At 34.3% G+C, this 15,373-nt stretch overlaps 1 protein-coding gene and 1 non-coding gene across 2 annotated transcripts in view; both read left to right on the plus strand.

Annotated features, from left to right (window-relative positions):
* Nucleotides 1-15,373, plus strand: part of LOC138712500 (putative ATP-dependent RNA helicase TDRD12) — a 116,056-nt gene that overhangs the window by 57,965 nt on the left and 42,718 nt on the right. Inside the window, exons 9-15 of the mRNA XM_069844381.1 lie at nt 510-680; nt 4,834-4,992; nt 5,866-6,018; nt 6,418-6,655; nt 7,649-7,795; nt 11,299-11,501; nt 12,941-13,075. Coding sequence (XP_069700482.1) covers nt 510-680; nt 4,834-4,992; nt 5,866-6,018; nt 6,418-6,655; nt 7,649-7,795; nt 11,299-11,501; nt 12,941-13,075 — 1,206 coding nt within the window. The remainder of the gene's footprint in view (nt 1-509; nt 681-4,833; nt 4,993-5,865; nt 6,019-6,417; nt 6,656-7,648; nt 7,796-11,298; nt 11,502-12,940; nt 13,076-15,373) is intronic.
* Nucleotides 5,646-5,719, plus strand: TRNAT-GGU (transfer RNA threonine (anticodon GGU)). Its single transcript has one exon. It is a non-coding gene; the product is annotated as a tRNA-Thr (tRNA).

Genomic DNA, 15,373 nt, shown 5'->3' on the forward strand with positions numbered 1-15,373 from the left:
TGAATAATGTAATAATATTCCTTATTCCTGGCCTCAGTACAAGTGACAATGATGATAGCTAGACTGATACAGACAGTGACATTGATGAATTAGGAGGGGAAGAGGAGAATACAGCTCAGTCTAGAGGGGGATGTATGCCTGAGATACTTACGTGTAAGAACTGCACTTTGTTCGTGATCCATCTTTAAATGGTATCGTAAAGAAATAATAGAAAATTGTTCCTCCATTATACAGAGTAAAGTATTAAGAGCTCAGTTGTATATCACAGTTCAAACATAGTTAAATTTTACAGATATTTTTTATATTACTGCTGCTACTACTACTATTGCTATTGTTAAAACTAATTACTACTATTACTGCTACTACTGCTACTACTACTACTACTACTACTACTACTACTACTACTACTACTACTACTACTACTACCACCACCACCACCACCACCACCACCACCACCACATATTAAGAGTTTTTAAAATATGTTTAATGTAAATCTTATGGTTCTACAGGCTCTCGGGAAGATGGATTTCAAAAATCCAATGCGAATTCAGATGTACGCGTGGCCTGCAATCATGCGAGGCCATTATACACTGTTGGTGGGGCCTTCACAATGTGGCAAAACCCTGTCATACATTGTGCCGCTAGTGAGCTTCATGCACACACCAGATATTTACTCCGAGGTAAGTACTTCTGTTTTGTTATATTTTTCTGAGATCATTGGGTGAGCGAGTAAGGGGTCAAATGTGGCCGGTGGGCTGGTACACATCATCCTCATTCATTCCATAAATTCGGCCTCAGTATGGCCGACATGCAAAGGATTGTCCCTAACCCACTCCTAGCCCTGTTACCTAATCTAACAGTATAACTCTGTTTGAATTTTTATATTAAAATCAGTGATGCCAATAAAATATGATTATAAAGTACACTCTAGATTTACAATTTCCTACTCCTAAAATTTAAGTCACTATTGGGTTCAAATGCATGCCTCTTTGATATGAGAAGAAAGCATTGTTCTGTATTATCAAATAGGCGTTCAGAGCTAAAGTGGATCAAGTCACAAATTTTCATAAATGAGTTTAATTCATTTTCTGATTATCTGAAGTTTGATCTTTTCCGAGCAGTAAATGGATCAGGTCTTAATTCCAAGCATTCGCCGGTAGGTGACACCAGTCACTTTTGGCGCAGATTATTTGTTCACGATGTTCTGAGCCATAGTGGATCAAGTTACCGAAGTGTTGCATCAATTAACATCACAGTTGTTTATATTTTATAAATCTAGAATTTGGGAATGGAGCAAGAAAATTATTGCTAGTGAAATTAGATAATCCACTAGAGCAAGTTAACTTTAAGTCCTATTATCTCAAAACTACATCTCCTGGACTTGATCCATTATAGCTCTGAATGCCTCGTATGTCCACATAATCATTTCAGTGGCGGTTCCTCGGGGGAGGGAAGGGAGGAACGTCCTCCTCACATTTTTCTTCTTTTGAAAGTAAATACCAAATAAAATATGTGCCTTGAAATTCGAGAAAGATTCGATAATTTTTAAGTTCACAGCTATAAGAAAACCTCGGTTGATCGAGTTTTAAACGATGCTCACTCATGTGCTGCTAGAAAACTGTGAGAAAGATGGGAGATTGTTTGTGTGGAGGAAAGCCAATCTATTCCTCCTTTACTGCAGTTAGCACACATAGACAACAGTGCACTAGCGGCCAGAGAAAGAAGCAGAGTTTTAAAGCGAGTAAATGAACGGAGAGGGAGGAGATCCTCCTCTGAATCAGCGCATGGGCGGGAAATAGAAACCGACTGGTCATGCAGCAAACTCGCTTCCATTGCCATCTAACGATGCTGCATTCAACCAGACTATAACACAACTAGGAGGAGGCACAATAAAACAGTTTTAATGCAACGCTATGAAAGACATCATATAAACTTTTTTTTTAAAGTTATAAATAAAAAATTTTATTCATTGCACTTTATATAGGCTACTATTCATGGTTTGAAACTTTCAAGGATATTTGAAAATTAAAGTCGTGTTTATATAAAACAAAGAGGAAGTAGTTCTACGTTAGTATCGCAGATCTTTTTGGCCCCTGAAATTCACTTCCGTTCATTGTGTACTAGACAGGGCAACAGCCAAGTTGTCAGTTTTGTACAAATGTATTTGAAATTGAAAGTAAGTAGGTACTCCAAACTACATTATTTTTAACATAAAAAATTGGGCACCGGCAACTTTGAATAATAATGGTAGTATGCCTTTATAAGAACTGATATTCTTCAAAAGCATGTGATACTGAACTTGTAAAATGCACATGTGGCAAAACAGACCATGTGGGTGGGTGCAGTGTTCTCGCTTTCCTCCCATTCCCATTTCCGTGGTTCCAATTACGTGTTAGTTGCTATTGTCTCTTCCAACATGTGTAATGATGTAGTGTGCTCGAAAAATGGTGTGAGGTTGTGAATTTCCTTGTAAGTGTTAATTTGTGCAATTATTCAACAATGAATGGAAGTGAAAACTTTATATTTTATGGAAAATTTAGGAAACTCAGTTTACAAGAACAGATTATTGCTATACAGAAGGGAAGGCCACAGCCAACACTACCTGGTCTTACATGTGTGCATGTTGGCTAATTTGTGGCATGTTTCATTCAAGAATGTGTCATTTCGTCCTGTTACCTTCTTTCCTTCTCTTAAGAAATACGCAGGAGCCGCTCTGAATCATTTATATTATAGGATAAAATAACCATTGCAACAATAGAAAATAAACCCGAATCACGTAAAGTGAAGTGGGTAAGCATTGGATACACACAATAGAAAATATATATAGAAATACTTATTAACGACTTACAGGAATAAATCAGATTACAAATAAGGAATCAAAAATATGTTCTTGTATTCTCATCTGTTAAAAAGACTGGCCTTAGCACTAATGTGGATTACAAAATTGTAATCCAGTCTAAAAACATGTGCATTACTACACAGAAGAGAATCACAATTACTTCCAAACACTCAGATATCAGGGCTAAACTGTAACAGGAAAATACTGAAAGTACGTTATCAGCATTCAAAGAGGAGATGTGATGATGTAATAAACAGTAGTGGATTACAAATGTAGCTTACTGGAGGGTTGAATGTGCTGAAGACCAGGTTTATAGGAGGTCGTGACGATTTCAATTGAAAAAAATACAGTTCAATTTCAATTAACCCTGACATTATCAAGATATTTTTGTGACTTGGTTTACCAAGGGTGGGGAAAAAATTGTCCACCAAATTAAATTTAAATATATTACTTCTAGTGTAACAAAAATTGTATTATTAGGTACTGTATTATCATTGAACAATTAACTTCCTTTTTAAATATTTACAATACGTTCAATTAAACTTTATCACCAAAAATTTTTATGTCCCTTTAAAAAAATGCACATCAGTTTTTCATCTGTGCGACATAAGTTTTTTTCTAAGACTGTGCATTGATTAAAAAATCGCTCTTGTTTTTTGATGATGGATAATCCAAAGATCAATTAATCGAAATTCTACTGTACTAGCTTGGTGCGGGAAAAAATGCATTCCCACCAAGATTTGTCTCAGTAACAGAATTCTGAAAGGAATCAATTATTCTAATTCTTGATCGATTTTAATACGATGTTATTAAGTTCATTAAAACTGCTAGACAATAAATTCACTCATGAAATTATTGTAAATTATAGAAAAGACTGAAGCTATTCAATACCCTTGCTTGATTGATTCTGGCATTGGGGTTTGAAACTTGCATTAAAAATATAAAGAAATTAAACATATTTAATATCAGCAGAAATTATTCTTGAGGTATACAGCAGATAATACAAAATTACAACATTTAGGCTACCTGAAAAAAAAAAAAAACATTAATAGGTTATTTTGGTTCAGAATTAGGTCATTGCTGCAGAAATGAAGAAAGTATTGTAAGACCTCAGAATAGAACATTTTATAAATTACGTAGAAGTACAAAGAAAGAATTGGATAAAGCACGTCACAGAATGATCAGAGAAAGAATTCTAAAGCAACTTCTGAGATATTGCCCAAGAGGCAGGATGGCAAAAGCAACATTTATTTCAACTTTGGTGAACCATGTTATTTTTAAGTGACTCAAGAGATGGGACTAATGTTTTTATATAAAGACTTGCTATGGTTACAGTGTAATTTTCAGAGTAATTAGGAAGTATTTATATAAAGGCGTTAATTTTCCTTTTAAGTGGAAGGTGCTTAGGAAAATATTTGGGGCTAAGCGGGATGAAGTTACAGGAGAATGTAGAAAGTTACACAACGCAGAACTGCACACATTGTTTTCTTCACCTGACATAATTAGGAACATTAAATCCAGACGTTTGAGATGGGCAGGGCATGTAGCATGTATGGGCGCATCCAGAAATGCATATAGAGTGTTAGTTGGGAGACGGGAAAAAGACCTTTAGGGAGGCCGAGACATAGATGGGAGGATAATATTAAAATGGATTTGAGGGAGGTGGGATATGATGATAGAGACTGGATTAATCTTGCTCAGGATAGGGACCAATGGTGGGCTTATGTGAGGGCGGCAATGAACCTTTGGGTTCCTTAAAAGCCATTTGTAAGTAAGTAAGTAAGTGGAAGATTACAGAATCACGTAATTTACAATTATTTTAGTAGATAAAAATATTATACTCTATTTCGTAGTTGAAAATAAAGAATTACAACACTTTGGCTGTATTAAATGGCACAATAAAATGAAATGCATGCTACTTTTACCAAAAGATTTATATTGTTTCTTTTTTCTTTCTTATTTTACGATTTATTTTGATTACTTCTCTGCTACAGTTACAAGAAGGAAATGGGCCATTAGTGCTGGTGCTGTGTTCAAACAGCAAGAGTGCGCACTTCATTTATGACACATGTTGCAAGTTAGTTGCCTTGTCAAATCTACCTGATGTCCAAGTCCAGATAGCTTATGGTGGTGGTCGTGAACAAGAATTAAAGGTGAGTGGCACAAGTAATAGCTTACTAATTAATGATGACTGATCGATGTCCAGATTCATCTTTTTCTATATTTACGTAATGTTTGTAACAAAGTTTGTTCAGTAATATAAAGAGGTTAGGTCACATTATTTCCTTGCTCATTTTGAACATTTTCCTTACAATAACGATGAAATTATAACAATGATTTTTGTCATCATTATAATCATTAGTTGTTTATTCATTTTGACAATGTCACAGGGAACTCTGTGTACAAAATAAATTTGCTGTTTCTTGATGTTATGAAATAATATTAAAATCAATTCCTAACACATTATTTTGTATAATTTCAAGGAAAAATTGTTCCAGGGCCGGGTATCGATCCCAGGACCCTTCGCTTGGCACGCAAACACTCTACCGACTGAGCTACCCCAGGAACTATACACGACACTGTCACAATTTTTTCCTTTATATCCACACAACTCACATGAGCTGACAAGATGTCAGAACTCAGCTGGCCAGATTTGCATAATACATTCGTTACTGGAGGTACATTAACAGAAAGCCACAATTTAAGTCACACAGTATTTGTGTGCACTCATAGCTGAGTTCTGGCATCTTGTCAGCTCATGTGAGTTGTGTGGATATAAAGGAAAAAAATTGTGATGGTGTATAGTTCCTGGGGTAGCTCAGTCGGTAGAGCATTCGCGCGGTAAGCGAAGGGTTCTGGGATCGATACCCGGCCCCGGAACAATTTTTCCTTGAAATTATTCAAACGTGCTTTACACGGAGCTACTACCTGAAAGCCAGATTTGCATATTACATTATTTTGTCTTTGAAAGTATGTCATAGATCTGATATTTGTGAGAATATTTATTTATGTATGTATGTTTGTAGGATGTACTTGCAAATGGCTGTAAAATTCTGATATCTACTCCACGATGCTTCCTTCGTTTGTTACAATGTAGCCGTCATATCACCAATGTGGATCGCCTTGCACATTTGGTTTTAGATGAAGTGGATGTTATAGCCAATAAATTTTTACCTGAGGTATGTGTACATGTACGATAAAATTTAAGAACTATGCTACAGTCACCAGTTTCACCATATATATTATCTTTATCTTATTACACATTTACACATAATTCTTCTTCCTTTAGAGTAGTAAATTTCAAGTCTATTTATGATTACCGTAATCAAACATAAGGTTGCTACAAATACATGAAATTTCAGTTTTCTTTTTCCATGGTTGTCCACATAACTGTGTGACATCAAAGTGAAACTGTGTTGTGTATATTGTTTGTAATGTGAAATATTAATATATCTTTGCTTTAAATTTTTGGAATTATGAGTAATTAATATAGATTTATCCAGACTATTCTGAACATACTTTAAGTGATGAATATTGGAAGTTTTTAAATATTTATTTCTCTACCCCCCCTTTTTCAGCTGAAGGAGATATTGATGGTGTGTAAGAAGATGCTTGTGCAGCGAGCAAAAGTAACACTACCTGTACAGTTAATAGCTGCTTCTGAGAAATGGTGCCCTGCTGTGGACCAGTTCTCACAGTACATATCGCAGAACTTCTTGGTCTGTATCAGTGGCTATCTTGAAGCTGCTGTGTATGCTAAACTACGTCCGAAATTACACGTACTTAGTGCTGCTGACAAGCCACAAGTAACTCTTGGTAAATACTGTAAAGAAATTTGTGTCCTTTTCTTATTTTAGTACATTATATAAGAAACGTAAAAAAATTTATGCTTGACCATGCCATGCATGTCATTAAAGTACACCTATTCATTAAAGTTCAGGTTTTCGATTATTCTCGGATATGCAATCGAAAGACAACGAGGGAAATGTCACGGAGGCTGGAAATCCAATACTGTCGCAGAAGGTTATGTTCTGTTACTATAATAATTACCGTTAATTGTAAATAAATTCAATTTGTCATCTCGTTTTTCAATGTCTAATTTAATTTCAATGTTATATCAAGGTTAATATTTAGTTTATTCTGTAGGTTATAGGCTATCAAGGTCAATGTGGAGATTTGTTCCTCGGAAAAATCAATATTTTCGCGTCTGCGCACATCTCACAATTTACGAGGTATTGCACAAGGTCAGTTCTGCTCTTCAGTTAGATACAAATAAAATGAATACTTCTGAATAATTTCAAGTTAGAAATATGGTCGAGCATAAAAAGTCGTATGAAACTCGCCTATAATGGTAATTAAGACGCTTGTATGAAAATTATTAAACTCGCTTGCGCTCGTTTCATAAACAAACATATTTGTGTCTTAATTACTATCATTATAGGCTCGTTGCATAATGTACTAATATATTACAGTTATATGAACATATAACTGTAATATATAAGTTTAATCAGTTTCCACACTTCTAATAAATTATAAATAGAAAGAAAGTAATTGAGATATATTTTTATATACAGCTTGTATATATTTTTAAGAAATTGGTAATGATATAAATTAGTTGGAAATAAATTCCATACATCGGAAGCATTCTTCAGTGTAGTGAATTTTTAATTGAAACCTCAACATGTAATATCTTAATGCCATGAAAAGGAATCATTAACATTACAACCAAGTATGAAATATTAAAAGACTGTTACAATCAAGTCTGTGTAGCAAAGATCAAAATTGCTCCATTTTTATTAATTCCAACAGAAATTCTGGATGGTCATCAGGGACTTTACAAAACTGTCATCATATGCCAGACACCTGCAGAAGTTGAAGAAGTAGTGCCATTCCTTAAGTCACAATGTTATCAAGTGTTGGTGGCCCATGAGAACATGAACAGCTACAGTAACAGTGGTAAGTATCTCATTGTAATTGTATATGAGACTGTACAAGTACGGTATGGGTACTCATATTCTATTTGTGACAAATTCTGTGCTGTATAGATCCTTCACTCTATGTATAGTGAGAATCACGTAAGTGTAGTTCCTAAAAATCTAATTTGGTCATCTTTTCAGTTTTGCCAGATATCACCAAAGAGGGTGAAATCACAATGCTACGTACTGAAATAATCTTCTTCTTCCCTTCAAGTATTAGGCCAAATGGCCTGTTACGATCTCACAGTTGAATTTTCAATCCAGCGCTTCTTTGGACGACCGACAGATAGTGGAGCATGACTTTTGGGATTCTATCTCTATGCATGCGATGCAGATGATTTATCCAGTTGTTCTGATAATATTTTACGTGATTAATTACAGGTTCTAGTTGTAATTCTTCCATTACATCTTCATTGCGTTTGTGATCACATTTCGTATATCCTGCTGTATATCTCATAAATTTCATTTCATTAGCCGTTATTCTGCTTTCGTCTTTCTTCCTCTATGTCCATGCCTCACTGCCGTAACAAAGTACAGGCCTTGCCAAGGTCTTGTATAGGCGAATTTTAGCATGCCTTTGTACCAGGGAAGGTTTCATAATGTTGTTAATTATTCCCATTGTTTTGGTGTGTTTAGGAATTTTCTGTGAAATGTCTACTTCATTGAAAAAAGATAATGTGTATCCGAGATATGTAAAATAATTTACTCCTAATATTTTTAATCTAAAAATATTTTGCTAGGCACAGGGTATTTTCCCCAGAAGGTCATAATTTTAGTTTTTTCCTTATTGATTTTCATATCATATTTAATTCCAACACTAAAATAATAACAGTAATATAGTAATTAACAATAATAGGTCTTCCTTATTTACCACACCTCATATTTATGTTGCGAGGTGTTTTCTAAATGGTTCAATAATTTATGAAATAGTATATTTTCTTCCTGAACTTCTCGCATATTATGTTGGTAATTAGGATTTGGTATGATTTAATATTAAAATTTATTTTGTCTGGCAACATGAAATTCATTACTTTGACTAAACAGTTTACGATTCATGAGCCATAACCTAAAAATGTAGTTTGATCATGTGAAATGATTAGTATGAATTGCGAAAACAGAATACCGCTTTGAAATGTCTACCATACTTAAATACATACAAGCAGTTTCTTTCTTGGAGAAGTCACTAACATATTTTCTCTCTTGGACATTTTAATAAAAATCTAAACACGAAAGAAATTAATTAAAATGTGAAATATATTTATGTGCATGTTTCATACCAAGTAGGTCTATAAAATATATCTTATTTAATTATACATACTTACTTGAATATAGAGTTGAATTGAAATCACAACTCAGCAGAACTGAATTGTGTATTATTATTAATACCAGTATTACTAATTAATTATTAATTCACAAGCATATGTGGTAATAGGGGAAAAATGGGTAGATTTCACCCTTAGGGTATTAAGTAAGCTGATCCGGACTATAAAAGGTATGGAATATAACCTAAATCATCCCTTATTCTCAATTAATGTGATATAAATAATGCACATACATTTACTTATACATGTTTTCAAAATATTGATTTTGTAACGTCCACTATGTGCTGATTGTACTAATGATTACAATTCCAGGTTATGAATTTGTTCTTTTTCCGGTTGTCCATTGAGATAAAATAGTTTTTCAAGATGTAACTTTTTATTTGTTACACAAGAATGTGTTTGAGAGATTAAAATAGTAGATATATTCTTCTGTGACTAGATAACCAGTTTTCGCATGTTCTGCAAAGATTTTGATATGTGTTAAGGTTGTTGGGATGTTTTCAGTGGCAGCTTCTGGATATGTTCAATGGAGGCAGTACACACTCAAAGCTAAACTGTCTAATTTGGTGTTATCACAAAATCTCACGTTTTACACTGTAAGATAAAAAAAATCCCCATGCTTTTGCTAGTAGGGGACAAGTGGGTACAGTAAGATAGGGAGAACAGTGAGACTTTTTTATTAGATGGTAAATTTTGATGTTGAGATGTTGGTAACAGTGGAGTTGTATGTAGCATGAGTAAAGTAACAGTATTTTCATACTCGATTTGATTCTAGCCTAGATCATATATGTAACAGATATGTCGGGGTTATAGGCTTTGAGGTTAATAACTTTTGTCAGGTTTACTACGCTGCCATCTAGTTGTTACATAAGGAGTCACGTCATAATACCCATTTGAATTGCATTAGCGACTGCTGCCATCTCGTGTTCGTTTACGGCGGACGGGTGGCGATCCTGGCGGTTGTTCTCTTCAAAGTGCTGCCGATTTTAACGTAGCGAGGACTTATCTGTTACATATATGATCTAGGATTCTAGTTATAAAGAGGTGAGTGATAAAAAAATAATTCGTAATTTTTCACTCTTGAAGTAAAATTTTGGCTTGTGTTTAATGAAGGTTATATTGGATATACAAATGAGATATAAATATGAATGTTTTATTACCTAATACTATGGTATTTGAGATTATGTTTGACAAAGTTTCGTCTTTCTTTTAATTTTGAAGTGATGGCGTCATTTTTAAATGAACTATGCGTAAAGGGAACAGTGAGACATGCCATTGAAGGGTACACTGAGACGCCTCACTGTTCCCATGTACCAATGATTTGCAAAAACAAACTGTAATTATATTACATTTACCAGTAACTGACATTAAAAATGAACATAGGCTACTAGTAACCAATTTAGGAACTGTAGCTGAAAATAATGGATACATTACATTTTAATGGTTTCATAAATAAAAAAATTATTCACAAAATTTAAAAAAATGTTAAAAAGTAATAAAGAATTACATTAAATTTTTATAATCATAAGCTTTGTTGTCACCAAAAATTCATTTAATTTTTTCACAAAAGTTTGAAATGTCATGGAAAATTCACTTTTCCAAATGTTCCAGATGTTTCAATGGTTTCGAAGTCAGACATCAAAATGATTCTAAATAAGCCTACAGAACATGTCAAGATAAAGAGACAGCAAGTTTTTGTTTTCTTTTGAAATAAATGTAAATCATTTCAATGTCCGTTAATAGACACTGTGGTGTCTCACTGTACCCTCCTGAATAGGAACAGTGAGACATTTGTATTTTTTTGACAAGCACGTATTGTATATTATGCCCTTCATCTATTAATATTTTTGTTTATGTATTATACCCCATGTTTTAATGTCTATTTCTATTGCACTCAATTTCAAAAATACTTCAATTATCACGTGCATACATATGTCTTCATATTTTGTGTCTCACTGTACCCACCATTCGCCTACGTATTTGGAATGTCCTGTCAGTGACTTGACAGGTAAAGTGTGCAAGGGTACAGGATGTCATATGTAATTTAATTTCTGTTTCAGTAAAAATCATTGTGCTCATTATTTCTTCTTTGATCAGTAGTTGGAAAATGAACATTATTTTTAATTCAGGAATGTAAGAAAATAATTTATCTATCTTACAGAAGTACGTCATTGCTGGAAGAGTGCAATTGTTCCTGGTGCATACCCTGTGTTGGTCTGTACAGATGATGTACTGCCTGAACTAGATGTGTGTGATGCTCTGTGGCTCATCCATTACAGTTTGCCCCAAACAAAGACTGGGTTTGGCTATCGTTTCTCGTGTCTTATGAACAACTATAACAATATGTTTCAGAAAAGAGCTGAGGTAAATGTTAATATTAGTAATAATCTTTCAGCATAGAAATATAAACTCTTATTATGGTAAATTATTGTTTTTCAGCTTTCTATTCTGGATTCATAGCTTGGTGAGGGTATATGGAGATTTTTTGTGGAAAGAGATGATATTCGCAAAGCTAATCATAGATTGTAACCATTTCTCCTCCAGTCAGTATTATGTCTCCATCAGGGGCAATTTCTCAGGGCATGCTATGCTTGCTGCGCAAGCCCAATATTTTCGTAGAATGTGTATTTCTCAAAATGGGATTACGTACATTAGAATTTATATTGATTTTTTGAATATTGTACAGGCGTAATACCATCCGCAGGTGGCACACCGCAAGTATCGCAATGCTTGCTCGTTTCTCGGAGCTACAGGAAAGACGTAGAAATGTTACACAGAGCAGTATTAACACCGGGAATGTGCTGTGATTTGTGAGTGCAATGTAATTGTATGAGCGGAATGCATGTATTATTAATTCTTAAACATTAATTTGAAGTATTGCAATGAGTTCGGAATTGTGTGTTATTGAAACCTCATTATTAAATCCATTTTTCCGAAGGACTATTCAAGAGAAGACAGACATTATAGAGAATATGTGCACTCGTTCAGTGCAGCTCAATACAACAATGTGCATAGGTTGGCAGGGTCGAAAAAACTAAATAAACTGTTTTGTTGGTCATGTTTGTTATATTATATCAAACTTCTACATCTGATAAGCGAATATGATCCACGACTCATAATGATTTCATAATTATGAAATATATTATTTATGTGGATGTGATTATTTTTATTAATTATGAATTATCATATCCTCCCATCTTCCCCTATGAATAAAAGAGCAAGCCTAACTTTCGTGACTAGCATTCGTCCCTGGTCTGCATTCGCAATCACTGTCCACAAAAAGTAACGAAGTCTTGTTATTACTGTAACATGACCGCAAATATGAAGTTGCTGGCAGATATAGAAAGATGGGTGGTTGGGGTAGTTGAGAACTGAAAAGATCAGTCTTGAAAATATTAAACAAGTAGTTACATATGAGCCGTTCAGAGCAAAAGTGGTGTTAGTCAAAATTGGATAATGAGGTTTAAAGTAAAAATTCTGTAAAATACAGCGCAAAGTAGCAATTAATACGTCGTCCTTGCTATCCACTTACTACTAATAGTTTAAATAAATTCAATATTAATTGCTACTTTGCGCTGTATTTTACAGAATGTTTATTTCATCCCTCGTTACCCATTCTTGACTTACACCACTTCTGCTCTGAACGGCTCATAATCAAAGAGAATTCTGATTCAATAGAGAAATAGTAAAATGGGTACTATTCATTAAAAGTGCTTGGGTGGTGCAAGTTTGACAAGATTAAGAAGTTCTATAATAATTTGTAATCTCAGTTTTAATTAACATTCTATTTTTCCATCATGCAGAATGCTGATTCGCCAGAGTGCACAGTACATATCTTTGCAGACAAAGACAAAAACACCAAAGAACTACCAGAAATTGTACAGTTTCTGAAAAGACTTTCTGTTCCTATTGCACCTGATATTGAAGTCAAGACTGTGGTAAGTTTGCAATATATGCATTAGGAAATACAAAATAGCAATGTGAAATCATATCAATTGAAGAGCTTGCGGGAAAAACGATGAATGTCACATTTCTTATTAAGGATTACATAATGATCTAATTGAGTCTATAACTGCGAGATGTAGTGCTATTTCTATAAAAAATAAAGGAAAGGATTACTGTATTCGTGGTGATAATTCTCCTATTTACCATTTTTCATAAGAACAACATTAAATTTCGCAGTAATCCATTGAATTAGATAATGACATCAATCTTAAGAAAACTGTGACATTCATCTTTTTCCTGCAAACTCTTCAATTATTTTACTTCGTTGAGGAAGGCTGTTTATTATAACAAATTCTATTAAATAAATTGCTTTCGTATAAGGTGAACAGAAACATCTACCTTCATTGTATATAATAGGTAGTGTGAAAGAAAATAAGTAGCCTATTGTAATACTGGCAGTTCCAATTACCTGTAATGGTAATCTTGTTCTTTGTGCTGTTGATTAACATTGAATGTTATGTATCACTATTTGTGAAGAACAATAATTTATGCTTGTTCGCCCCATCTTCTGTAATATAGAACACAATTTTCAGAAAATATGGTTTCAAATTTTATAAAGAATAGTATTTTATGCTGTTATTTGAAAGTACAGTAGCGTGCAAATTAATCCGAACATGATATATTTTTACATTTTCTGTCATTGTTGGCCTCACAGCTGCTCATACCGCTTTAATTGACATCTGTAGTACGTGTAATTCCATTGTTGAAGATCTGTCGTTATTATTATTTTTTTTATAATATGTGACATTTTGCCTGTCGTTTTGTACTTATAAGCATTTCAGTTGTGTTGAAGACTTAATATTGCAATCCTGTGTACATTCTGTCGTCTTCACAAATGGATACAACTCCACGAAAACGGTCTAAAATTATAACATTAGCAGAGCATTCTTCTATGACACAGAGGCAAATTGCTGCAGAATGTCACATCGGTTTGGCTACTGTTAATTCGATCATAAAACGATACAGGGAAACTGGATCCATCACACCCCAGAAAAAAGGAAACTGTGGCCGGAAAAGGAAGACTTCACCTGCAGATGATCGTTTAATTGTCAGGAAAAGTAAATTAAATCCTAGACTAACTGCTGTTGACTTAACCCGCGAGTTAATGGCTACCACTGGGCGAATATTCACGTCACAACAGTGCGGTGTAGGCTTTTGGAAGCTGGAAGAAGGGCTCGTAAGCCTATTAAGAAGCAACTGCTAACCCCTGTTATGTGAAAAAAACGCGTAATGTGGGCAAAATTACATCAACACTGGACAGTGAATGACTGGAAGAATGTACTTTTTTCCAATGAGTCTCATTTCGAGGTCCACGGCCACCGTGTTTCTTACATACGGAAAGGATCCGAAAAAGTAACAGCAGCTCATCTCCAACAAGCACCCAAATACCCCCTTGAAGTAATGTTTTGGGGTTGTTCTACACATGAAGGGCCTGGAGCATTAATACCTATCAAGGGAATGATGAATTCTGACAAATAGCCTATATTCACTTATTGGAAACCAGAATCGTACCCCAGCTGCAAAAATCATTTCCGGATGGCATAGGTGTGTTTCAACAAGACCTGGCACCATGCCATACGTCTGAAAAACTACAGAATTCTTCAACAAGAAGAATATTCAGGTACTCCCCTGGCCAGGCAACTCACCCGACATCAACCCCATTGAGAACTTGTGGTCAATTTGCAAAAGAAGAATGCAAAAAATGGATTGTTCTACATAGGAGAAGATGATTTCTGCCCTCATTGGTGTATGGTTTCGCGATGAAGAAATGAAGAATATTTGTGGGAAATTAGTGGAATCCATACTAAATCGTCTCAGAGGTGTTATTAGGAACAACAACATAGATTACTGAGGTATGTCTTAGATCCTTTTTTTATCCCGTTTGAGTGTTTTTGCATAAGTAATTACGTTGTTCGGATTAATTTGCACGCTACTGTATATGTGACAGTGACTTAATAAATATTCAGATAAGCACGTCTATACTATTAAAGAATTCGTACATAACCAAACAAATTTTCCTCCAAAGTTCTTTTGGTTGTATGCAAAAGAACAGTGACAGCCTCTATGAAGCATATTTTTGTTGTAATTATAAACATCTGTTGTCAGTTGGTATGTGATGTGATATTCATGCAAATGTTGGGTAAATTTAAATCGTCAGTTTTTAAATCTTGAATAATTGGTAATGACTTTCATATTACGTGGGATATTTAAATAAGTTACTTGAAATTTTT

This window comes from Periplaneta americana, chromosome 13 (assembly GCF_040183065.1).
Source record: "Periplaneta americana isolate PAMFEO1 chromosome 13, P.americana_PAMFEO1_priV1, whole genome shotgun sequence".
NCBI lineage: Eukaryota > Metazoa > Arthropoda > Insecta > Blattodea > Blattidae > Periplaneta > Periplaneta americana.